General features: G+C 46.0%; 2 protein-coding genes and 1 long non-coding RNA gene across 3 annotated transcripts; 2 read left to right on the forward strand and 1 right to left on the reverse strand.

Moving 5' to 3' along the window:
- The first annotated feature begins 1804 nt into the window (after positions 1–1804).
- Positions 1805–11936, forward strand: fam131c (family with sequence similarity 131 member C). Its single transcript, XM_076026036.1, has 6 exons — positions 1805–1993; positions 3480–3544; positions 5483–5567; positions 9183–9425; positions 9760–9849; positions 11006–11936. Exons 1-6 carry the CDS (start codon positions 1963–1965, stop codon positions 11257–11259), a joined length of 768 nt encoding a protein of 255 aa, XP_075882151.1. The 5' UTR covers positions 1805–1962; the 3' UTR covers positions 11260–11936.
- A 201-nt stretch (positions 11937–12137) lies between these two features.
- Positions 12138–14674, forward strand: LOC142888306 (uncharacterized). The gene is made up of 4 exons (XR_012926681.1): positions 12138–13506; positions 13606–13676; positions 13959–14049; positions 14525–14674. It is a non-coding gene; the product is annotated as an uncharacterized LOC142888306 (long non-coding RNA).
- clcnk (chloride channel K) lies at positions 13228–23670 on the reverse strand. Its single transcript, XM_076026486.1, has 18 exons — positions 23501–23670; positions 22817–23164; positions 21188–21327; positions 20992–21069; positions 20250–20333; positions 19466–19622; positions 18633–18717; positions 18447–18563; positions 18231–18315; positions 17510–17656; positions 16855–16924; positions 16661–16759; positions 16382–16598; positions 15471–15604; positions 14536–14627; positions 13968–14036; positions 13596–13682; positions 13228–13378 (listed from the first exon to the last, which is right to left on the reverse strand). Exons 1-18 carry the CDS (start codon positions 23631–23633, stop codon positions 13340–13342), a joined length of 2181 nt encoding a protein of 726 aa, XP_075882601.1. The 5' UTR covers positions 23634–23670; the 3' UTR covers positions 13228–13339.
- Positions 23671–27056: the final 3386 nt, after the last annotated feature.

Consider the following 27056-nt stretch of genomic DNA (forward strand, 5'->3'; position numbering starts at 1 on the left):
GACTGTGTGTGTTGTGTAACGACGGCCACCACCTGGAGTTGTTTCAGTCTGCTGTCGTACCCACTGAGGGCCTGCAGGTGTCATTTAGAGACAAACAGTTTTCTGATGTTGTTCTGCGAGTATAATGGGAAAATCCAAAGGCTCTGCCTCCTCAATCAACTGCCCCCTGACAGTATCTCACTTCTGGTAAGGCTTTTACAGATGATTAGATCTGAGCTTCAGAGACACTGAACTAAACAAAAAACTTTCACTACAACAATCTAATGCCAAGATCTTTTCGTACTAGTGATATTGAGATGTTTGTCTCGTGTTGAACATCAAGCCCTCAGATAGTTATGTTGTATTTTGACTCGGATAAAGTGAACAATTTTCCTCACCTTGCAGAAAAACAAACCCTCCCTTTTCTCCGTGTTTGCCAAACTTTTTCCCACACTGTCAAACTCCTCGCATCAAATATTGCATCTTTGGTTACACAGACAATTTGTCTCTTGGGAAAGAAAATAAGGGGTGCTTCAGTTGCCACGGCAACAGCACTTTCCCGTAAAAAAGAGGCGAAGGAGCTGTTTGAGCAGGCGGTGTCAGTAAAGTGTCAGCGATGTGAGCATCAGGGAACACTGCCTCTTTACCACAGTGTGTGTGTGTGTGTGTGTGTGTGTGTGTGTGTGTGTGTGTGCGTGTTTGTGTATATCTGTGTGTGCGTGTGTGCATGTGTTTGTTTGTTTGTTGTGTCTGAAAAATATTTTTCCAAGGTCACAGAAGACACAGAAAGATACGCAGCAAAATGAATGTCCAAAACCTTGATGTAATTTCTCAGACGTGCCATCATGTTATGCTACATCATTAGAGTATTATGCCAACACAAACCTCTGTTTTTTGTACTTTGAACTGTCTTTGACATTTTTTTCTCAATCAACCTGGAAAAGAGAAGATTGGTTTTTCACTGACAAACAGTCCAAATCTCCCGGGATGATCAAAGAAGTCTGTCCCAGGCGTCTGAGGGAGAAGGCAGAGTTGAACAGTTGCCACTCGGTCACATGATCACACAGCGGAGAAAACGTTTGCAGTCACAGTCACACCTGCGCGCAATTTGGAGTCTCCAGTGAACCTGATTGGGGTGTGGGAGGAAACCAGAGAACCTGGAAGGAAGACAAACAGGTGCACGGAGGACGTGCAAAAAACACACACAGAGTGGCACGGGGCCTGGGATTTGAACCTGCAACCTGTGGCTGTGGCAAATGTGTCATCGGGCCACCTTGGATCTGTTCAGTCAAGTTGCAATTGTCAAAAGAGACAAAAAAAAACAAACAAGAGGGGCAGAGTTTGGATGTTTGGAACCTGACTGCCCCAAGTGGACTCAGTGACTTGAGTTTTGATTCGTCAAGATTTTTTCTCCTCTTAATGCACTGACAAGTGCGGAAGTCACTCAGTAACAGTGACTGTTGGGAAGAATGAGCCATCTGTCCTGCTGCCCCTGGTCAGCGAGAGCCTCGAACGCAACTCATTACGACTCAGTACAATTCCTCAGACACTCACCTCCATGTGGTGGATGGATAGATAGATAAGTTAGATAGATAGATAGATAGAATGTACAGATAGCCAGATCAATACATAGATTCCAGATCAATACATACATAGGTTCTGCATGGGCTGCAGGAGAAGAGTGGAGTGGGAGGAGAGTAGAGGAAAACAGAGGGGAGGGGATTTAAAATCGTTCACGGATTTCCCTCGATTTTCTCCCCCGTCTCTCCCTCCCCCACCTCTCTCTCTCTCTCTCTCCCTCTCTCTCTCTTTCTCACCCTCTCTCTTTTCAACTCTCTCCTCAGCTGAAGAAGCCCGTCAGTGCATCCTCCTGCTTCCACTCTGCCTCCTCGGCTACGTCGTCCTCTGCTCGTCCACCTCCACCTGCGCCTCGCCCTCCAGCCCGCCATGGTGAACAGATAACTGCCCGGCCGTCGCGACACCATGGGTGCCTGCCTCTGCAAAGGTCACAAAGGTCAGTGCCGGAGCCCACCTGTTAGTGCGTGCCCTGAGTGTGTGTGGTTGCCGGTTCCATTCCCCCTGCAACCCAGTCTCAACGGTCCACCAGATGAGAAGCGCTCTTCCTGCCGGCGCGGCTGCACGAACGATTGGATGAGGCTGCGTTGGCTGCGAGCGCGACAACCTGGAAACTTTTTTTCACGTGCTCTGTATGTGAGCTCGTCGCTGGAGGCTGATTGCTGGGGGGGCAGGGGAAAGGAGTGGGGCGTGCGGGGGTGTTATCATCGGATCAGCGGAGGTTGCGGAAGATCAAACGGCAACCTGTTGCGACTTGAACGTGTGCGGCGTGAGCCGCATGTGAACGTCTCGGACCGCGTCTCAGCCGCAGCTGCTTTGTTGCGTCAGAAAAAAAATTGAAAATGTCTGCAGCGAAACACGAGGGTTGGTTTTGAGCTTCAAACTCCCTCATTAGCACATTCTCAGCCCGTACTTTAAATTCCCACTCTTCCTGTGTTTATTTATTTATTTATTTATTTATTTATTTTGCCATGGGGGTTGTCGCTGCTTCGCCAGACAAAGTCATTCATTGTTGCTGTGACTGTCTGAGCGATGCTCTTTGAAGCCGTTGACAGAAAAGAGAGAGAGAAAGAGAGGGCTGGCAGCGGAACAAACTGATAAGACAGCTGTGTGTGTGTGTGTGTGTGTGTGTGTGTGTGTGTGTGTGTGTGTGTGTGTGTGTACGTGAGGACGCGTATGACTGAGAGAGAAATTGAGTGTCCAGCAGGGATTTACCCCAACTGGAAAAACAGATTGGTTCAGTAGTCAGGATGTGTTTCTTGACCTGATATTAGCGTCCTGTGAGTCTTTAAGTGTGTGTGTGTGTGAGAGAGAGAAAGATGGAGAAATTGAGAGCCCAGCAGGGATTTAACCTGGCAAGAACAGCTGATTGCTTCAGGAATGAAGATGAGTTTCTTGACCTGTTACTGGCGTCCAGAGACCAGCAGCAGCAGCAGCAGCAGCGGCCCAAGACCTTAATGAAATGGATATGTCTCGTGCCTCCTGTGGCTGCGAGCTGTGACGTCTTTATGGCACCGTCATGCAAATTGTCTTTGCGACAGGCGACGGCGGGGGAAAGCCCAACCTGTGTGCGCGTGCATTGTGATTGTTGGCGTGCGTGCGTCTCCATTGACCTTTCATACGATGCAAATGGAGCCTCTCCCTCCACTTCCTGCCCTCATTAATGGGAACCCTGTCTCCATCAATTAGAGAGAAAATATGCAGGGACACTTGAATTCAAATCTCAAATTTAATTGTGTGTCTCTCTCTCTCTCTTGCTCCGCTCACTCCTCCTCCTCCCACTGTGAGCCTCGTTTGACCCCTCGTTGCCAGAGGCGACTCATCCTTTAGCTCTGACACTTGACCGCATATACACACACATGTACACACACACACACACACACCGATTCAGCGTGACTCTAAATTGGGCGTGTGCTTCTCCACAGAGTTCCGCTGTCCAATGACTGCCGTGCAGGAGCAGCTAGCTGAGGCTCAGACCAACTCAGCCAAGGTGAACTCGTCCACAACCGTCCTTCATTCATTCCTTCCTTCATGTGTTTATACCTTATTTGTGTCATGGGACACGGAGTTCCAAAAAGCTGTACCCTGCAAGATAATAAGCATGCGTTTCCTGTGAGTAGTCTCCTCAAAACAGCATATTTAACAAAGCTGTTCACAGCATCCTGGAAAAAAAAACTTTGTGGCCAGATGAAACATCAAATGGTGTCACCAACCCAGATGAGGTTTTAGTTCGGTATCACTGCCCTTTGTGACGTCACAAAGCACCGATAGCCATTCCTGTGTGTTTAGCTCAAACTTGCTGCAACTTTCTGAACTTTCTGGGATCTTCCCCTTGCAAAACCACTCTTGCTCAGCTGCTCTTCGTCAGCCGATGGAATGGGAAGTTTACTTGCAGGGCTTATTGTACGCGTACATATGAGTCTGCATTCAAGAAGACGTGACATATTTCCTCTCAAACGTCTCTTTCACACCTCAAACTCACTCTGTGACGCTCCTTCACACCTTCCCGCAGGTGAAACTTCCTGCTTCTCACCCCGACAGTGGATACACCAGACTTTGCTGCATTTTTACCAATGTTTAACGTCAATGTCCTCGGCAGTCAAATATAATCCTTTGTGTGATTTTGAACAAAGATATCACTGCGTCTGGCGCCGCTGAGACGTCATTGATTGTGTGTTTCTGATGATGAAGAAGAGAAATTGCCAAAAAATCGTCCTGTTCCCGTCACAGAAAAAAACCTCCACCGCCATCTGCGCTCTTACCTTATCGCAGCTGGATTACATCCGCCGCCTTTTTGCTCTTTTAAAATTAATCCCAAAAGCGGAGGCTATTTCGCCTTCGCCCAGTCGGCGGAGACTTTAATCAGTTTTCCAAAGGAGGCCAAGGAGCCGCTTTTATTTCCCCCTCCAGCATCTGGAACGACGGCTGCGGGGCACATCACCAAGTGTGTTTCTGCACACAGACACACAAGCACACACACCGCCTGCTCTCCTGAGCGCTGTGAAAGGAAAATTCATAATGATGCTAATAATAAAACACCTGACAAAAGCCACGCTAAATGCATTTCCCGCTCCAGGGTTCTTCCTCTCCGCCAAGATCTGCAGGAAACGGCATATTGAGCCCAATGTTTACAGCGCCCTGCCAAAACTGACGCCCTCCTGCACCATATGTTTAAGAGGAGGTGGGGCGTGCAAGTCAGAGACCTTGAGGGAGGAGGGGGAGGGCCCTTTGTGACATCACAAAGGAGAGATTGCCAGGCTGTGCATGTTCAAAAAGACATGTTAAAAAAGACGTATTATTATTATTATTATTATTATTATTATTATTATTATTATTATTATTATTATTATTATTATTATTATGTGGGACCTTTTTATAACCGTTGCTAATTTGATGTTAAACTATCTGTGATGCAGAATGCTGTTGGAGGCAGACCTGATGCACTTCATGTGTCAGGATGAACGCTCATTTGCAAAATGAAACAAGACAAACGCATTCATTTTTTTAGTCTGAGGTGCAGTTCCGATCGGAGCCGTTTCAGGTTCTCCATATACGCTTTCATCTCCTTCCCTTCGGACCTGCAGGGCTGGCAGAGACGCTGGCAGTTATCGTCACTCTGGGCCTCTTTTTAAAAAAAGCAGCAGCAGCAGCAGCAGCAGTGAGCTCCAGGACTGACTGCTTATAGTCGCGGGACGTCTCTGTTGGCTGTGTGCCGTTATATTTTGTTTTTTGTTTTGTTTTTTATCTCTGGCTGGAAATGCCAGGCGGAGACTCTCTCCCACCTCCTCTGCTCCCTGGAGAGGCAGCAGCCACACCGCAGCGAGTCAGCGACTCCCTATTTAGAGAAACAACACCTTCCCAGATCTATTTGAAACGTCTCGACCGCGGCTCTGACCGGGCCTGAACTTTGCTCTCTCTTCCGCTCCAGGATGCTCAGAACCCCTCCAACGGCCGCGTGGCGGACAAAAGGGGCGGCTATGACGTCGGGGCGCTGGCCACCTCCTCCCTGATGGGTGAGACTGACGACTGACACACACGCTTCACGCGGCAGCGGAGGGGAAAAGCGGCATGCTGGGAAGTGACTTCAGGAGCCGCGGGAGGCCCCTAATGTCATTTCCCTTCTTCTCCTGCTCATAGTCGTCCCTTCCTACACGTGCACTTAACGTCAGTCCACACACGAACACACAAACACACAAATGCACGTTCTCCCTCCCCTGATTTGATTGGTTTCCCTGCTGCTGCGTCCTCTCTTCTTCATGACGTGACTTCCCACCACTTCCTGTGTATTTCCTCTTTGCCTTCCTTTGCACCTGCAGGAGGTTAATTATATCAGTCGAGGGCTTGTGCCTTTGCTGAACTTTTGCCAGCAGAAAGTGTGGACACACACACACACACACACGGGTGACACCTGCATCAGGAGAGCAACAGAATTTGAGCAGTTAAACTAAAAAAAATGGACCTGCTAGCATTGCTCCAGGATTTAATTGGCTGTCAATCATCGCTTAATTTGAAAAAACACTCTTAAGTCACAGAGTGTAGCTGCCGGCAGAGACGCCGCTATTCAGGGTGAATTTGGCTCAGCTGGAGGCAGAAACTTCAATTCCGCCAGCGCTTCGACCTCACAGTGCAGCCGCATCGCTAATCGTTTGACACCGTCGTCGTCATTGCTGAGAGACTCAGACCGGCTCTGATTCAGTCTCCAGGTGTTTTCAGCACTTCACTTTAGTTCATTTCAGCTGGAGTCCGTTGAGTTCAATTCGAACAAATTAGTAACTTGTTGCGCTTTTTGCATTATGAATACAAAATTAGACAAGTGAGTGTAACTAATGCTGAATGTTAAAAACAAAATCAGTCAACACTGGCACTTTCTGTGGCAACAGTCTGTCAACGTGTCTCTCGGCTGCCACTCGCACAAGATGCTTTTCTCTCCCGCGTCATTGTTTTCTGCTCTGACTGAGTGTAAACACCTGTCGATGCGGGCCACAAGTATAAAGTGGCCGCGTTGGAGCAGACCACCTCGTATCATGTGACGACAGAGCCCCTGCTGGGTGCCGCTAGGAGACGGAGCGGAATAACAAACAAGGACAGATGAGCAAACACGGGGTGTCATCGCGCCCATATGGAGCTCCGCTAACACAGATTTGTTTCTCTGAAGCCCGTGCAGAATTTTTACCCGGGGGCATAAAATGGATTTTTTTCATTATTTATTCAACAGTTGGCAAGAAAATTGTATAGATTCAAGGCAGAAACAACAAAAGGGGGGTAAAATGTGCAATGAAACATGAAAAGAGCAACCACACAATGGTTTGTTATTATAAAGTAGAGACGAAAATGAATTAGAATTCGACGGAATCTCATCCAAATTTTTAGCTGCAAACAAACAAGCAGACTCAGAGGAGGAGTTACAGGGGAGACCGCCTGCAGATGCCACTGATGGGATCACATTTAGGAGGAAGAACTGCAGAAATTAAAACATGATCGGTCTAAACCTACACATTGAACACAATCTGCAGCATTAACTCACAGGGTTCATAGGAGACCATCATTGACGTCATATTTAGTCATATGAAACATGACACTATGGCTTGAGAATCCATAGAGGATCACACTTGAACACACATTCACCTTCATATAGGTGGCCTAGTTGAGCAAAACATAGTTTCCTTCTGCAGCTGCTGCAGGTTTGTCGTGGTTGCCACCGGATCTGCGGGTTGGGTAAAGTCTTAAAGGCTCTCTGGGCTTATCCAATCGCAGGACGCGTATGCGTGAAGTAAAGCCAGCTAGCTGTCCGTGGCATCACAGACTTGAGATCCGATTGGCTGTCGCAACTAACTGAGGTCTGTTCACTTACAGCAGACAGGAGCCTTCTTTGTCGGTCCTGCAGGCCTAACGCAGATTTCATAGAACCTGAAAACACAAGCCAGCTGAAATATGATTGGATAAAAACTCTTCCATGATATACGACAATGGAAGCAACCCAACCGGTTGTTGTGGCGTTGATTCATTGCGCTGAATGTTCAGAAGACGGAGCTTCCCAAACAATCAAACTGCACATTCTGTGGGAGCCACAGATCACTTTGATTTCCTGCTGCAGTACAGATAGTGTAACTCAAAACAACATGTCGGGGAAAAAAAACTTTCCTGATATGTTTATTGCAAACATCCATCAATTTAACAGGCAGTAGGAGAGCCATAGAAAAGCACTCAAATCGGATTTTTCACCCAGACAGCAACAGCTCACTGCTTTCTATTAATGCGAACGGTGACGCTATAGGGAGCAGCTGCACATTGTGCGATTTTAAACAACCTTCCCAGCATGCCATACTGCTCGGCAGGAATGAAAGGATGTGTCATGTCGTGTCAGCCACAAATGGTTATTGCAAATTTCTGACTGTCAGAATTGATCGCGGGCTACCTTTAGTCTCAAAGCAGCGGGCATTATTTGAACAAGCTAGCATTGATTTTCTACTAGTGGCCACATTTATCTCACAATGTTTCGTGCGGTACAATCAATAAACGGCACGGTCATTATCCTGATGTCATCATGTGTCCGTCTTTCCCTTGTCTTTTGATGTAAAAATGCTCAAATCTTCTGAAAATCCATTGCTGCATCCGAGCTAATCTTCTTAGCCACAGCTGGCCACTTCCTGTATTTCTTCTTCTTTGTTTTGTGAAGACACCTCACAGCGGCTGCTTCCCTCGCAGCTGAAAGAATACACAAGGCCAATGACAATGGAGAACATTTTAGAATTGTGTTGAGCACCTCAGCGCTGAAAATAAGGCGGCGTGATGAGTTCTTCGGCTCTCGTTAGCATACAGGCGCTTTCTCTCTCTTGCTATCGCTCTCTCTCTCCATCCCACAAGATTCTGTTCTTCATCTTTCCTCCTCCCCATGACAACATTTGCCTCTGTTAACTTCCCGCTGTAACCTTTCCTCATCGTCCTCCGCCGGTGCCCTTTCAACATTTGCTTTTCCGTCCCTTTGATTGTGCTCCAGTCTGCTGGCTGTCATCTTCAATCCAAACTCTTTATTCCTCCCGACCTTTCTGCCCTTATCTCTTGTGATTAAAATAAATTAGGGCCTTTCTGTGGGTCTGCACAGTCGTTCCACAGGTTATGAATAACATTAATGCTGATATGGGACACGGCGCATTCATTACTGCTCGACAAGAGTCAATTTGGGGCAACAATGGGTGTTTGTCTGTCTGATTCAGATGGATGTAATCGCTGTGATGAAGGCTTGTGATATGACTTGACAGCTGCGGGACTTGAGGAAAATGATGTTTTGTTTGAAGATGTGGCAAGAATATTAGTGAACAGCATACTAGCCTGTTAGCATTTCGACTTCATGATGCACATATGAACTGGGTCAAAATCAATGTATTATCATTTTTAAATCAAAGTTCAACCTCCCAAGACACTCTCAAAGCGACTCTTTTTATTTCCCTCAGGCGTTCTTACACTGCCATGAAGAATATTTACAATATATTGAAGTGTTTATTGGAGACTAGCAGCAGCAGCAGCAGAAATGAATCTCTCGGGAAACAGAGTGAACAAAATGAGTGAACAAACTAAATTAAAACAATCTTGATTGAAGCGGTTGATTCTACTGATCTCTCCTCCTGCAGGCCTGGTGGCCACCGTGAAGGAGCACATCACCAAGCCGACGGCCATGGCCCAGGGGAGAGTGGCTCACCTGATTGAGTGGAAGGGCTGGGGAGGCGGTGGCGGCCGCGACGCAACGGGAGGCTGGAGCGGCGCCAGGGGCAAAGGTGGCAGAGGCTGGGGGGGAATGGGCGCCGACCTGCAGGAGGACGAGCAGTTCTACTCCCAGATGACGGACGAGATCAAGGAGGCTCGTTTCGCTGCAGGTGAGGCGGCGGCGGCGGTGGCGGTGCTGGAATGAATTTAAGGCGGCTGAGATGAGGTCAGCCGAGATGAAGTGGCGCTCACGTCCCTCAGGGGGCCTTTTTGTGTTTGTTTGATTGGCTCACGGTGAAAGTCGATGTTCCTTTATGACGTCCCGTGATGCTGACTCGATTCTCCCGAGCTTATTTGATTTCCCTTTGTTTGAGACGGCAGTCTGGTGGTGATGAAAACTACAAGGGAAGGTTGGCTTTTATAAAAAAAAATACATAAAAAAAAAAAAAAATCAGAGGGACCTGACGGTGTGATGTTTTCTTTTGTTGATCGTTTTCCTCTCAGGGGTGGCGGAGCAGTTTGCGCTGGCCGAGGCAGCCATGAGTGTGTGGTCCATGGACGACTGCGTGGACGAGCCCACGACCAGCGTGCAAGGTGAGAACACAACACGGACTCAGACACGTCACCCGTTCATCGCAAACAACGGCCTTAACAAGGTATTCTTACAACAAAACGTGTCTCCAGCCCGTGAATCCAGGATTGCTGCTTTGTGTTACCAATGTTGTGTGTTTGCAATGATGCAAAAATTTATGTTAGCACACAAAAAGCAAACGGCTGATTCTCTGAACTCTGTGCTACTATAAACCCTTTAATCAGGTTAACAAAACCATGCTACTCTGTTTAGCAAAGATCAAACTTTAAATAAATACCAAATACCAATATACCAAAGACAAAATTCATCAAACAGTTATGTAAGTTATTACATCCACTTTATCCCAAACTTTCAAATTAAATCACCTTCGTTTTATACAATATTCTTCATCCCCTTTTGTCCTCGTCGACATTTTAAGAATGATTTTTTTCGGGCAATTTCTCAGTTTCATTTATTGGAAACGTTGATGTGAAAACACTGGAATCAAGTGCATTGTGGGAGATTTTATGACTCTTTATGACTGAGGTCACGTTACACAGACCACAATCACATTCACACAACTATTATGGTCTGGTGGGCTGCATGAAACAACCCGATGGCTTGAAGCTGGCCTGCAGGTCTGGAGCTCCCAGAAACACGAGAAAGGAGCAGAGTGCACGCACACCCACTTCAAGAAGAAACACTTTCTTCATTTACTGCATGCGATTGCGGCAGGCCGAGTGCTGCCATATACCAGTGAATCGTGCTGCATGTAAAGGAGGAGACGTCTAACTGAAGCAGACGGGGAGCAACATCGAGTCGGATATTTGCAGCCTGTGACGACACCGTGCGGTGGCGCTGTCGCAACAGTAGCAGCAATAAATGGTGTCTTGGAAAAAGATAAATAAGATTTTCAGAGTAATGAATAAATATAATGATAAAAGATATTAAACCAATCTCTCTCTCTCATGGTTCCTCGTCCTGTGCAGCCCTGCAGCGTCTGACTCTGACGCCTTACTTTTTAATATCTTTATAATCCAATCAACAGGACTAAATGCATCGCCAGTGCTCCCTCATCGTGCCACCGAGCCGTTTAATTGCAAGTCTCGTCATTTTTATTTATTTTCGTGTCAAGAAGTGCAAAGCCGTTGTTAAGTGAAACCCGTTGTCCCTCCTCAGCGGCACCGAGCCACTTCCTGTCCCAGTTCCTGCTGGACGCTGCAGGCCTCGGCGTCCCCCAGCACCTGTACGACCTCCATTGCCAGGCGTACGCCACCGCTGGCGGCAGCAGGATGGCGGCGCAGGCGGCGCCTCAGCCGGTGGTCGACTCCGTTTCCCCCAGCCAACAGGACGGCGCTGCCACTGCCACCGAGGGCGCCGTCCGCCACGTGGACAGCAGCTCTCTGTCTGAGGATGATGTTTTCTACAACTAGGCCTGACGGGAAACCGGGAGAGCGAACCTGGGCTTCAATCACCAGCAATGACTGATGGGGGGGGGGTGAAGAAGAGAACATAAAGAAAATCGAGGCAGCCGTCTCTGAAGAGACATTTCCTCAGATGAATTGTTGGGAGACGTCTGAGTGCCTGAACCTCCTCACGATCCCACAGGTTCAGACGTCTGCCGCTCTGAATATTAAAGAAAGAAGGACTCTCCATGTTTTGTTCCAAGTAAATGTACATTAAAGGGTCCATATTATTCTAAATTCCAATTTACCAATGATTCTGAACAATATGTGACTCTAACCTGTCACTGAACTCCATCCGTTGCTTGCTCCATGTTTCAGAAAGTGTTCAATCCCTCAGTGATGGAAATCAGCCCTTTGTGACGTCATAAAGGCCTCTTTTCATCCCCCTTCAAACACGTGGAAGATCCTACAACACACCAGTTTCAGTAAGAACCTGTAATTGAGTGTTTCTGTAAACAGAGGGTTAAAGAGAGCTTCTTGGATAATCGGGCTGCTCCACTGGAGTCTGGGATGAAAAATCAAGAACAGAGGTGTAACGTGGGACCTTGAGCTTTGTTGTTTTTACACGTGGAACTGATCCGTGAACACAACTCTGCTACTCTGCTGTAAATATCTTGTCATAAAACATCTCTTTTGGTAAATGTCGCTGTAACCTTTGTGATTTTTTTTTTTTTTTTTTTTTAAATCAAACAAAATATCTCAATAGTGACAATCGGAAACAAAACTGCCAGGACAAAAACAAAAAAATGCATCTTTCCTTCAAGAAACCTGATTCATCAGGGTCTGGGAATGAGAACTCTTTTGTGAGGAAAGCAATTACACGCCACAGTCCATCTATGATTAGCTTTTATTCACACTGCCGCGTCTGAGAGCGGCAGGTTGGTGAGAAAGAGGGAGGGAGGTGGAGCGTGTGTGTTTGAGAAAGAGAGACGAAGTGAGACTCATGAGGAATCTGGGTGGTTTTAAATTTAAAACAAACAGTCTGTCGACTGCTGGTATGAAACAAAACTCCTTCCACAGAATGTCAAAAGTAAAAATATGACAAAAACAGCAGATGTAAAGAGAATGTCACTGTTGAATTTACAACTTGTCAGAAAATCCTGGAGTGCATCAGTACTTAGTGCATTTGGGTTTTTTTTAACCAGCAGACTACGACTGCTGGATCTGCAGAGGGGTGCATATAGTTCTGATTTCAGTCAGACCATCTTAAGTGGTTTTCTTTAAAGACAAGCTAATCTTGAAGCCTTTGAACAATACGTGTCACCTCTTGAGGAATTGCTCCAGTTTGAAAAGCTTTCACGCTTTCCTAAAGTCAGCCAGCATTGTGTTTTTCTTTATTTTTTTCAACAATTATCACATGATCTACCTGCTCCATTTGTCAATATAGATGTTTATTTAGATGTAAAGTCAGATAATTTTGTTTCCATTACCTGTCACCAGTGAAGTCAGAAAACAAACTGGGCCTTTAACGTCCATTAGAGGTTTTTTTTTTTTTTTTTTTATCTCAGCACCAATTGGTACAAGAGATGAAACCTGTGAATGTCTACGTTCAGAGCCCCAACGCATCCCATAAAACTCACACGAGGACATTACTGCACAGTCATTTTAATTAGTGCCAAACTGACAAACAGAAGCTGCCTTTGCCGGATTACACAGAGTAAACAGACGTGTCTGCAGGGATTAAAGCCACCAGCTGGGGCCACGTTGGGTTAATGGATTTAGCGGCTGCTTCTTGGCCTTTTGTTTACATCCCGCCTGCGTATTGTTCTGACTGGACCGGACCAAACCAAGAGCTGTGCTTTGTGTGAACTCCTCGACTCACTGAGGTCCTGCTAATTACACCTTCTAATGAGCCCTGATCACTGGGGCTTCTGGCTAATAATGGGTTCGTTCATGTGCAAATGTTGCGAATGTACAAAAGGGATAAAAGGAAAAGAAAAATGGAGAGGCGGCATCTTGTTAAAGTCGGCCTTGTGTTACAGTTAATGGGACCGAGGTGGATGGAGTTCTGCTCTAAGAGGTGGAGAAGTGGGCTTGAATTCCTCCCTCAGACCTCTTTGGCCAGATCCTCCATCATCCTCTTCATCTGGTGCCACAAAGCAGAAAAAGGACACAGAAAGGAGCAAAGGAAAAAAAAAAAAAAAAAACACAACTGTGGTTAAGCATTAATGAAAACAATCATCATCAACCAACTCTGGTCCAGCTGTAACAAAGGTTGAGCTTCACAGCTGCTTTAAAACATTGTGAATCAAGATTTGACCTTGCGTGTGAATATGGTTTCTACCGGATTCCTCTATTATTACCTCTCGCCAGGTAATGAATCCCAGCAGCTTCCCCTGGTCGACCACGAACAGCGGCTGGGATCCTACCACGGTCAGAACCCTGTAAGCCTGGAAGAGCACATGAAGCTTCAACAACAACAATATGTTTTCTCGGGACGTCAGTCGGCATTTCTGTTCCGTTTTTTACGTCGATGTGTGACTGGATTAAAAAAAGAAAAAGGGAAAATGGAGACAAGGTGTAAATGAGCCATGAAGGCGTTGATGGATATTTCTCAACAGCCCAAGCTCTTCATTAACCTCCACTTCCACCCGCAACAACAGACTGGAGACAATATCATTGACAATAATAATAATGACAATCATAGGAATAATGTTTCTTTCTAGTCCTCCTACCTGCTGAACGGTGGCGCTGGGTGACAGCAGGACTGACGGCGGGTGAATGCGACACACCTCATCCAGAGTCTGCACAACGCACGTGAGACACAACGTCTGGCATATTTAATTCATTTTTCCCAGAGTCGCATTGTTGTCATGTCCACAGAGTGTGCACAACATCTGCAGAATTACAAGACTGGCTCACAATAGGAGGCAAATATTCCATCCCCAACCCCCCGAATGTTTGTGTGTGGCTTATCGATCCTGCAGATGGAAACAATGAAAAAGGGCATTTGTAGGTTTTGTTCTGTGCGTTTTTAAAGGTCAGATATTATTCCTATTTCACCATATTTTTTCTGCTTTCCATATATCGACCAGAAGGGCTAATTTAAAGTGGTTTTTTTTTACTTTTTTACTGTTATTTGCTTGCAGCCCGACTTTGAAGAAAATCCTTAAATCCCATATTAGGTCCATGAACCTGAAATTTAGGGACCGACAAAGGATGCGAGGCCCCTCCCTCGTCCGGCCCCTTGACGGCCGCAGACAGTTATCACGCCTCCGCTTTGTTTCCGCAGCCTGCAGCTACCTGTCTGACTGCACCTGGCACCTCGGTCTCACCGCCACGCAGGAACTTCAGCAGGTCGGATCGAAGAGCGAAGCCCAGAGGTGTCTGCGACTCTGTAACAGGAGATTAGACAGAGTGAGAGAGAGAGAGAGAGAGAGAGAGAGAGAGAGAGAGAGAGAGAGACAGAATTTCTCATTCCTTGCACATTCCCGTGCGGCTCCAGAGTGAGTGCGGCTCTCCGGCAGGCTGTGAGTCATCTGCCAACACAGAAATTTCATCCATGTGATTGCTGCTGAACGGCTCTGCCGGCTCACTGACTGTCTGAATGACTGACTGCTTCTTCACACTTGTCAGCTCCTTGAACCGGCAGCCGGATTGGAAACTCTCTAAATGGAAATGCTTTTTTCCCGCTCCCGTCGTCACTTTCATGCCTATTTTCAGAGCCTCTTTGCACTTCCATCACTGTGTTTGAACATCAAGCGCTTGACACTTTTGGGGGGCCCAACCAGCCTTGTGGCAAAGCCCTTGTGTCTTTTTTGTGATGTGCAACAACAGATCGTGACTCCTGAAAGTTGTCATATCATGCAAAATTCACTTTAATGTTGTTTTCCAGTCATAATGCCTTTCCCTTGCTCCAAGGGTGTGTGTCAAAGCATAGATCCTGCTGTCATCCGTTTGTGATGTCACAGAGGGCACTGAGTCCTCTACCGGGATAGTGACGACACACCCCAGTCAGGTGTTGGCGCCACCTACTAAGACCACCTTTCTAAAAATGTGAGGGTCAAATTTTGCAGGACGCTAAGATCATGCTGTTTGTTTTGAAGGAGGCTTTAAACAGTGGACTAAATATATTTCTTCATGAAGATTTATAAGGCTTTGAGGATAGTTCAATTAGCAAAGGGATCAAATTTAAGAACCTAAGTGCAGAATACTCATTGCTGTGATGGTGTGCAAACCGTGCGAGTCCACCAGGGGGATTTCTGCATCCAAACTGGCGTTGACGGCCCGCTGGACCTCGGCAACTCCGGCTGTTTTCCGAAGCTGCAGCGGCTTCCCTCTCAAAAGCTGGCCGACAGGTGTGTCGGTGAGCCTGCGAACACAGTGAGTCACATCACACCTGCAGGCCAGAGCCGCTGCGGGAGAGTTGAGCCATTGATCTCAGGCTAATTGGCTCGACGACACTCAAGGCTGACTCATCAGCGGCGGGCGGCTCCGATGGGGAGAAAACCCTTTGGTTTTCGAGTGCGTCACCAATGAATTCATCAGTCCAGCCCAGTGGAAGGAGCGAGAGCAGATTAAATTTTTGTTGTTGTTTCTTTGTCTTTTAAACGGTGAGTCTTTTTTTTGACTTCCTCTTGCAATCTGTTTCTTCTTTGTCTCGCAGGTCGTACTCTCCGCCTCAAATCCAACACCCACGGGCCTTTTATCCTCGAAAGAGTGACAGCGCATGGATTTTGGAATTAAGTGCAAGGAGCAACAACAACAAGTGGCTCAGTGTTTAATCCCTAAATTGAGAACGCCTGCTTCTGCGGCTCTCTGATGGAGTTCCAGATCGATGCCGGCAGCTCGGCCAAACAGCAACCTGCACCGCTGCTGTCAAGGAAACAACAAACAGGCCTGTAAACTGATTTTAATGCGTCTCACCTGTGTCGTTTCTCCTCGCCTGAACCCCACCATTAGCTAAAGCGCTCAGCTCGTCGGTCCGTCTGCCTGCTGCTTATTTGTTCATGACAAAAATGTTTGACGGGTACTTTTTTGTTTCTCATATAGGTGATATAGGTGACAACCTATATCACAGCCAACCACTAGGGGGTGATCCATTTGCACGCAGGCACTAGTTTGGAGCGACCTGGCTTCATGCACTCACTGGGGGCGTTCCTTCTTCAGGGAGGGCAGGTGCGGCAGCTTCTTGCTGATGGCGACTGCGTCGTAGAACGACGGGCGTCGCCCGGCACGGGCCACGGCGTTGGCCAGCAGGGTGGCGAGGAGGACGGGCGCGGCGTGGCTGAACTGACCCGTCAGCTCCACGGCCAGCAGAGCCGGAGACAAGGTGTGCGTCGCCGCCCCAGAGAAGGCCGCTGCACCTGCACGGCAAGAGAAAAAAGCTTTTGTATCCTGACGTCGACCACGGTGAAAGTTCTCATACCGGCCAGCGCGTAGCCTCCAGGATTTATGGAGGAGCACCAGCGGCCCGAGGGACACACACACGCGGCTCCTTCTCCAAGTAAACGGCCCAGAGCTCCCCCTGGAAAACCAAACCGTTGTCATAAGCAACTCCCAGTTTTTGGTTGTGTGTGGGTTTTTTTTTTGTAAAAAATACAGAGCTCTACAGCCACTCACCGTAGATAAACACTGGCATGAAGTAACCAGCCGGCAGAGGCAGAGTGCAGGCAAGGATCAGCATCCACATCTGCAGACAGACGGACAGACCGACTGCTCAGCATCGAGACTCACAAGCTGTGAGGTCCGCACCTGCTCAGGAAGCTGCACACAGATTTTATTTGCTCCACTCGACTGTTTTGGAAGAAATCAAAGTTGGATCAAAGCGGGCCTAGGTGACAGAATTTTCACTTGTTTTTTGTTGTTGTTTTTTTTCATTTGACTGCTATTTCCTCAGTGACAATGACTTGATTAGTCTTCACCTGCAGCCTGAAATGACAGCTTCGCGGGAGGCTGATGGAACTTCTGATCCCGACCACTGAGGCAAACATTGGCCGGCTGGCGGTCAAGACCACCGGCTGCCCGCTGGTTTCAACCTGCAGCGCCGCTGTAAGTGAGCGCATCAAGGTTCCACCAAACAATTCAGCACGAGAGGTAAAAAAAAAAAAAAGCAAAAGCAAAAAAAGAGGTCTTTTGCTCGCTGACTCGTTCTACAAAATAAAAGCCAATTATGGGAGAGTGGCAGCCGCGGGAATGGGAGGAAAAGGTGGGACTCGTCACTGATGGTATCGCTGCAGAGATAAAAGACCCCCTAATTGGCTCTTTGGTTGTGTACCTTCATGAGGAGAAAGATGAGCAGCGAGAGGAGAGCGGGGCCGCCCGACGAGCTCCACTCTAATGACGAATGAACAGATGCGTTCTGGGGCGGAGAGCTCCACTGCCTGCTCTCCAGCAAGGACGTGAGCAGCTGCCTCATGGTGTGCTGTGGAACATTGAGTGATACGCACATTGTTGTCTTCACACATAGAGGAAACAACACAAAGAGACAAAGCGACGGACATACTGAGGACCGGCGTTATTTTCCTTTTGTGCGAATCGTCGGCAAATTGCGTGTTCTGATCGTAGACGTACGGAAGAACTCAAACCTCAACGCAACAAACGGCCCAAATAATTCATCCGTGAGCACCGCATTGTTATTCTGCTTCGTTTGGCAACAATCTAGCATGTAATGCGAAGCTATGTGATGCGCAGCAGTATGTGGCCTCACAGGAAGAGGGTTTACTTTGGGAAGGTTTGAAGTTTCTCCCTGTGTCTGCATGGTTTTCCCTGCGTGAGCTCCGGCTTCCTCCAGCAGACACATGAGACATATAAAGGTTATTGGCAACTCCTGCGTAGGTGTGAGTGTGGATGTTGTCTCTCTGCGTTGCCTCCAAATGAACTGGCGATGACGCCTGTTAGAGAGCTGGGATTGACTCCAGCACCTCAGCCATGATAGATAACACTGGACTAATATGACCACATGGATTCACGGACGATCACAATTCCTTATATCCCACCTGGGAGGCCATGTATGAACCGATGGATTCAGGAAAAGTGACGGCTGCCAGTGCGAAGGCCACCACACCAGAGTACACGGCCTTCCTACAGAGAGGCAAATAATAATAATAAAAACAAGCACAATCCTGTTTTTGTTTTCTCAATCGGATAAATACAATGTATCATCAGGTCAGCTGTCTTAAGTTTACTGTGAGAACGCAGTCTGGCAAACTCACTCCGTGGTCAGCATCCTGACGAGGCCGCGGTTCGCTTTGGCGTAGCTCAGCATCCGGCGGTGGCAGCAGAGGAAACAGCAGCTGACGGCGCCGCACAGCAGCCTGTTGGCGAGATACCTTAGTCTTAGTGGACATTAAAAGTATTGTATGGATAAAGAAATAGCTTCCTTTGTGGTGTCAACGCACCCGAGGAGGGCAAACAGAAGAACCTCCAGCGGGTAGAAAGGTAGAGTCCCGGGGTAATAGGTTTTGAACAAGGCCTGGAGAGTCTCTGTGGAGGCAAATATACTAGAGTCACCCCAGCAACCCTTACCATTACCCTCAATATGACACCACGGCTCGAGAATCCATAGAGAATCACACTTACACATAACATCACGTTCATATAGGTGACCCCGTCGAGCAAAACGTAGTTTCCAGATCATTTAAAACATGATTGGTCTATTGCCCGGTGTGTAAGGACTCTAAGACGGCCATGGATACTGTCGAAACTCACAAAAAAGGCGATTTTGAGAGATTCCTTCAAAACACAATCTGCACTCTGATTGTAAACCCTTGTCCAATTCTTGTACAATAAACTGTGCATTGTCACCGATTCATACGAGAGACCAACAAGGCGAGAACGAAACAAACTATTGAACTACTAAGTTATTTAACAACTGAACATGTTGTTGCACCAATGCGCCACGTTATTTACATTTTAATTTGCAGATGATTCTGCAACCTAACCTTCATTTTCTCCTTCGGCCGTCGTGGGGTCGCCGTGGTGGACACTGGACCTCCCGGTTCTCGGGTTTTGTTAGACCAGCAGAGAAGGCCTGGCTGTCCCTGACGGCTTGTTATACACAAATAATACAGCGACTAAAGACCCCTGAGAAATGTTGATTTATGTGGAAGGTGTCTCTGCACGAAGTCCTCGGCTCATGTTCTCGGTTTGTTTACTCTGCAGGGAGGACCCCCCCCCCCCTCCCCCCACCTGCATCCCCAATGACCCTGGGAGGTCAAGTGTAGATCGTCACCTGCGTCGCCACTCCACACTGAGAACAGGCGGAAGGTCAGCGCTCCGCAGGCGGCCGAGAAGAAACATGGCAGGTAATGTCGGAGGGCGAAGTGGGAGCTCATCACCTCCACGCTGAACAGAACACCTAGCGGGAGGGGAAACAACAAACAGGAAGCCTAGATTCTCCTAATAGAAATCAGTCGCATACTTGGAATTCACTTTGGTTGCAATTATATGCACAAACTGATTTGTGAATTGCACAAAAGTTTGTGATTCGGCACACGCAGAATGCATAACCGCGCATGTATTGCAGATGTATTGATGGCATTTCACTGTCATGTGCAAGTTGCAATAAGGCTGCATTCAGTCTGTCGCACAGTGCGAGTGTGCATGTGGAATCTGTGTATGAGGTGCCGAACCCTTGACAATGCTCCAAATAATAATAATAATAAGAATAAGAATAATGATAATAATGATAACAATATTCATTAGCAAGGAGGAAGCAACCACAAATCTTGAAGACAGGTCACTTATTACACTAATTTATTTGGCCATCAGGCTGAAACATTAGCATGTGTTTTGACATGGTCAAATAAATTGGTGTAATAAGAGACCCAAACAACAACAATCACGACCACCACCACCACCACCACCACCACCATCATCATCATCACCATCATCATAGAAATAACAAATGCTGCGAGGAGAGAGAACACTAGGAAGACAGAAGTGAGAGGAGATGAGCAGCAGAGGCGCGAGGACGGACCAAAGAGTAAATGCATGGCCTGGTGTCTGAAAAGCACTCTCTCACCACTGATGGGCGCTCCGAAGCAGCTGGCAACTCCGACTGCAGCAGCTACGACCAGCATCTGTCCATCAGCTCGCTCCTGAAAATGACTTTTTTTCATTCTGTTGTTTATGTAATTTTTCATTTGTTTCATGAAGATTCTTGCTGTTAGTGCTTTACAATCAAGATTTCTGCAATGCAATTAAGCACCCACAAGGTTTAAAGCGTCTCTTCACAGGCCAGTTAGCGCCTCTTGAGGTGCAAAGTGGTATTGCAAAGCATTGCGTAGAAGAGCAACCTAGTAATAATGTTGCTTCTTTTCACCTCCTTGTCTAAATGCCTCAATGTTTTGCTTTTCATTATTGCTTTAGTAAATTCTCTGATTGAGTCTCATTAATTAAAAACAAATTTGGCACTTGTTTTTTTTTTTGTTTTTATTCTTATCCAACAAATAATATGCAAATCAATATATTTCAAGTTTTTATTTCTTTGGATTTTGCTGATCAGGTCTTGCAGCTTAAAAAAAACCCTCAAATTCAAAAATATTCAGAAAAATAAGTTTGTGGGTTTGTGGTTTCAATAAACTGAAAATCTTAATCAGCAAAGTTACAACAAGGAACTGCTTGAGAGATGTCAATTTGCGTGTAATGGCTCCATAAAATTTGTTGGTTTCATCTTTTACGTTAAATTGCCAAAATAAAACAACTTTTACCTGATATTCTAATTTTTCGGGTACCTGTACTTAACAGCACCTTCACCTTGTTATCAGCCTGTATCAGGGTGCAGAGCTTGCTCAGGTAGGCTGCAGCCATGGTGGAAATGTGCACAAATGGACCCTTTGAGAAACAAAAAAGAACAATAACACCTTGTTGTTGCCGCAGCTCACAGAGACACCAGCAGCCAACAGTTTTACAGAACCGCAGCACATTTTCAGAGAGGCTGACTGGCTCTCACCACTTTCCCCAAGAAGACAGTGCTGCCGGCCGCCAGTGTGCAGGTGAGGCCCAGGAACTTGGTAAACATGTTAGTCAGAGTCAAATAATGAGGCAGCTCGATACCAGCCAGCATGGTTCTCACTTCGGGGATACCAGAGCCTGGGGACAAACGAGGACACCAGATGAGGCGGCACTGACTGAACAAATGAGAGGAGGTTTTTGTTGTTGTTGTTGTTTTTTTTAGCCCTGTTAACTCTAAATCCCCCTGAAAAACAATGTTGTCTGCAGAACAGGTTGATGTAAGAGACGGGTCATGTGACAAAAATATGGTGAGCTGATTCGGGTTCAAACCTGCAACTAAATATTCCACAGGAAACGCAGTGATAGGATGAGCAGTCTGCCTCATTCCAAGCAGACCAATCAGATTTGTTCGCTGCCGGCTGGGCCAGTAAAATAAACTTTTGACAAATTAAGACAAAATGCCCTTCCGAGTGTGGAAATTGCCGATTGGTTCGGATTGGAGCTTTCTTAAGGCGATGTGCAGGATGTCACGTTGCAAATCTCAGCCAACCAGCTCCTTGGCAAGGTCGGGGCCTAGTGCGCGGGTGCAGAATAAGTTTGCTTATCGTTCATATCATATTGCATAAATTTCTCCCGTCCGGTTCTGCGCGAGCACACATACACACACACACACGCACGCACACACACACACACACACACACACACACACACTCACACCTTCACCAAAGAAAACAGCTGCTGTGAGGCTCAATGTTTTTTCAGATAAAAATCAAAGCTGACTTTTCATGCTGTATATGTCTCACTTTAGCAAGCGGCGATAAGGAAAGATAAGATCGCACTTGACTTTTCTCAATGCCATTTACCTCAGATGGGAACGGACAGGAAGTGCAAAAAAAACACCAACCTTAGAATAAATATAGCAGAAGATGCCTGCACTTTAGGCTGATATTTTTCCTGATGCCACAGATGAAAAAAAAAAAAAAAAATGATGCCCAAAATAAGACACAGTGAAGCCAGAGCAGCAGCAGAATGTTGTGTTCTCCTTCCTGCTGGAGCTGCTTGGCTGGTGAAAAATAGATGCAATATTTCCCTCAGTTACCTTGTGGCGATGGGGTTGGCCATTATCTGCTTTGACAATACATCCTCCTGTTAAATTGAAATTACTCGGAGCAGCTAGTTTCCCCAAAGCAAAGGGCAGCTAAAAAAAAAAATGCAAGCACCAAAATGAAATTACCCGTAACGCAACAATTTTTGTAATTGTGCATGTTTTTAATAATAGACGCTATTCAGCCAGAGCAATCTAATACTTCACTGTGTGGATAAGTTGTTTCTGTCAGTGACGGCAGCATGAATCACCATTTCTGCCCGATAAACGTTGCTGTCCTCACGTTGAGCAGCAACACTCATTTGCATTTATATGTGGTCCTGTTTGTATTCTAAGGGAATAAGTTGCAGCCCACAAAGTTGACAAGTTTGAATTTGGAGTTGCATCACATATGAGTCAGCTGCAGATGTTCACAGATTCAGAAAAGCAATGCTTTTTTTGTTTTTTTCAGCAAAACCAATGTTAGCTCATAACTAGCGGCAGCGCTAAGCCCTGCGCCACCGAATAACATGCCAGACAAACCTGTGGAGGCGGGACAGACGTTGTCGCAGAAAGACGCAGCGACTGCACAGAGGCATGCTGGGTAAAGCGTCCAGCAGCAGAACTGCAGCAGACTATGGCCCTCCAGCTTGGTGTAAAGCCACTGGTGAGCTGAAAGCCAGCAGAGACATAGAAGCAAAAAATAATTATAATAATAATAATGATAATGATCGGTGTGAAGTGTGTAAGTGTGCTCACCTCTCAGCAGTTTTGTTACGCCGAGGTCCATCGTGAAGCTGAGGATGGCGGTCAGGACACCCAGTGTAGCGTAACAATACCACTCCATCCCACAGACTGCACTTAGACATGATCGCAGCTTCAGGAGACTCTCTGCATGCACACAAAAAGTGAAAAAACTACCTCTGGGTCTGTTTTGCTAGCAAGAATGCGTGTTGTTTGTGTGTTGAAGAGTGTTTTGAGAGTGAAAAGAGGAATTCTCAGAATGTCAAGCATGAGAACGTGTAATAAATCATCAATAATTTACTTCTATTTCTCATCTCCTGTGGCCACCTCACAGTACACGCTTCAGCTGCTCTCGCGCTCTGACTGACGCCCCGACAAAGCCGCACTTCTTGCGTCGCTTTGCGCACTCGATCGTCTCCTGCCGACGTCAATCAGTATCGATCGACCTGTAACGATTCCCTCTCTCCCTCTCCCGGGTCTGACCTTTGACAATGTCCCTGCTCCGTTGGCATGGTTTCATCGGCTCTCCGAGCAGCGGCCTCTCATTATGGGACGCCTCCCATTGATTTGCTCCCTCCTCAACGTCGCTCCCATGAGCCTTGCAGGAGCCCTGCATCCTGTGTGAAGTCCTTCTTCTGCTTCTGATTAATAGAAGACCGAGGATGAGATTATCGGCGCTAATTGAGCCGTAGGGTGGACTCGCCTCCGCGTTGCACCTGAACCTGTTTTGCACACGGTTGTGTGCGCAACGCGACCTCTGTCAAGGCTTCGGCGCAGAACTAATGGTGCAGTCGTCGTTGCGGCTGCGGCTAATATTAACTATTTTTAACACCAGTGCCCTTCACGTGACCCGACCGCAGGAAGCAGGGACATTTTTCCACGCTGCTGAGGTTCTTTAATAGATTTCTGCTGATATTATCAACTGTACTGCAAAAATAATTAATATTACAAGAAACACACCATGTTGATATAATCCTATTAGGGCAATCATGAACACTAACAGCTGTGACTGTTAGGGAAGTCGTTCAATCAGGGAGATTTCATAGCCGAGAATGAACTTCTGAATACTAACAGTGTTAATGTCTTAATCTGTAATTGGCTTTATTTCAAAAGGGAAGAATTGCAAGGAATGATTTGCATCTATATTATATTTCAACTTTGAGAAAAGGCTAGTTTAAAGTTGTATATGCTCCATTACTATTCGAGTAATCAGTTGGCTGGTCAAGGTCCTTCATCAAGCCCAAGGTCGAGGAACACACACACACACGCACACATGCGCACACTCAGTGTTGCGTGAAGTTAGTGTTTAATGTTTGCTCCGTTGCCTCCCCTCAGGCTTTTTAATAATCACGTGTTTTATTCTTGAGAATGGAAATCTGCACGTTGCATCTGTCAATCATACTCAGTCACTCTCGCTCTCCCTCTCTCTTACACGCACACACAGAAATCCTCGTCATTTCACCTCACAGAAACTTGTTGCCATGGGAACAGCTCACAACTGCGACTGTTAAACCACATAGACGGTTATTTTATTCCCAGTAGCGATTGTGATCTCTGCCGGAGAAGCTCCCGCTCTGGCAAATGATAGGGGAAGAGAAATGTATCACATGACGTAATATCTTTCCATCATCTCTTAACTGAATATAGACATAGAAAGAAAATACATTTGAGACATGAGGTCACAAGTTAATGTTTTTCTTTGGGGTCACTGTGAAATAGATTTGAAGCCTGCACAAAAACCTAATATTTCCATGCCTTTGGACTGCAGCAGCAGCCTATCAGCATTCCATGACCCACTCAAGCTCAAAACTGTCTGGAAAGTCAAAATTGGAAACTTTTTACAACGTTTATCATGTGTCCCCAACTCTGCTGGCAAACTATTCACTCTGCTGCGACTATATATGTATTTTCATTCATGAACATGCAGCATAATGTGAACAAACTGGTAATGTTTTATCATTTCCACATTTCCATTCACACTAATTTTAATTTGTGTTTGACTGAATACTACTAATATTACTGTGCTGTATTACTACAAAGAGGAAAAATATGTATTTCGTTTCGTTCCAAGCAGTTTCTCTTCTTTTGAATTTATTTTTAATTGTTTGTAATTGTTGAGGATTTCACGGAAGCCTCTGAAGGATCGCAGCTCCTGAACGAACGCGCGATAACATCTTCCTCACAAACTTTATCTGTGTTTTAACAGCAGCGGTGGGATGACCTTCCAGCAGTCAGCCAGGCTGCCACCGAGAGGCCGACCCCGGTGTCTGGACCGTTATGTAACAGCTGCGGCTCACACAGCAACACTACCGGGAGGAATGCTTGTGAGTATGCGCGTGCGCGTATCTCTATGTGCATGTGTGTGCGTGCAAAAGCGCGCGAGAGAGAGAGAGAGAGCGTGAGAGAGAGAGATTGTGGGCAGATAGAAATGCACACAAACATTTAGAGGTGACTCAGAGTCGCTGGGGAGATAACCGCACTTTTATTTCTCCTCACTCGGTTCCCCAACTAGTCTCCCTGAAGTCACCATCAGCATTAAATCGCTCATGTATTTTGCAACTGCAACATGTTGTTTTTTTTGTATTTAAGTCGACACAGAACGACACAGAAATGAGAAAAGTCCATTCTTCACTTCTTTGGTTGGCGCCACTGTTCAGAAAATGCATCGATCTATGACGATGGCACGAAGGGGAAATGGCACATTGGGCTCTCTGCTTGCAGCCTCCAGCAAGAAAAAACAGTAGTTTTCAAAATAATGCTTTTAAAATGATTTTTTGTGACACCGTGTGTATACATATATGTGTATATATATGTATATATATATATATACATATATATATATATATATATATATATATATATATATATATATATATATATATATATATATATATATATATATACATGTATATATATATGTATATATATATATATATATATATATATATATATATATACATATGTATGTACATTTATATTTAAATGTGTTCGTATAGTCCTTCAAGCTTCAAGGCTGCTCCCCGGGAGTCTAGGATGAAAAGTAAAGACAACAAGCATATATGTATATATTTATATAAAAACATATACATATATATGTAAATTTATATTTAAATGTGTATGTATAGTCCTTCAAGGCTGCTCCACGGGGGTCTAGGATAAAAACTAAAGATCTGACAACAAGCACAAGGCGGGACCTTTGAAAGCCACTCACTGTTTCTGCCGTGGCTCCACCCTCGAGCTTCTCGCACGACTAGCCATGTGCTACAGCGGCACACAGGGTGTCTGTTCTTTTTGAAGTCAAAGCCGGTTTTAGATGGGGTTAAGCTTTTTTTTTTTTTAATGTGCAGCTCCTCTTATCAGAAAAATAGTTTTGCACCGAGTGTAAAAACAAACGCAGCAAACAATCACCCCAACAGAACATCCCAGCCAATCAAAAATATATTATCGTCACAGCAAATTAGTTGTGTTTTAATGTTGTGCCTTTTCAATTATCACGGTGCTTCGCTGACTTTCAGTCCGGCGGGTATTTTGATGCGCTTTCACCACTGATGGCGCCCCGCTGTGTTTTCTGCAGCCCAGAGTCTTTTTCCTCTCTGTTTATTCATTCCAGTCTTTATCTCTCCTCGGTCACCCCAATCCTCTTCTTATCTTTTTGCGCCTCTGTCAAAGCCACCCATCGATGCTCATCCCCGGTTTCTACCCTCCTGCAGGTTCCCATCTCACCCTTCGACTCCCACTCTGTAATTTCTCCAGAGGCACCGGCCAGATTGAGCTCTGTTCACGGGCGTGACACACTCACCAGTTGTGATGTTGTGAAGCTACACAAGACTGTTGCGTGTTTACACTGCATTTTGGGGTGTGTTTTTGTTTTTGTCTCGCTGGTTATGATGAAGTAGAGGAGATCAGGCCTGTCAACTCAGAGAAACAGCCCATAATGATATATATATATATATATATATATATATATATATATATATATATATATATATATATATAATACTTATATTAGAGAGACTTGTTTATTTTTTTCAGTCTTTGG

This window comes from Nelusetta ayraudi, unplaced genomic scaffold (assembly GCF_046127955.1).
Source record: "Nelusetta ayraudi isolate G7.1 ecotype Tasmania unplaced genomic scaffold, CSIRO-AGI_Nayr_v1 ptg000019l, whole genome shotgun sequence".
NCBI lineage: Eukaryota > Metazoa > Chordata > Actinopteri > Tetraodontiformes > Monacanthidae > Nelusetta > Nelusetta ayraudi.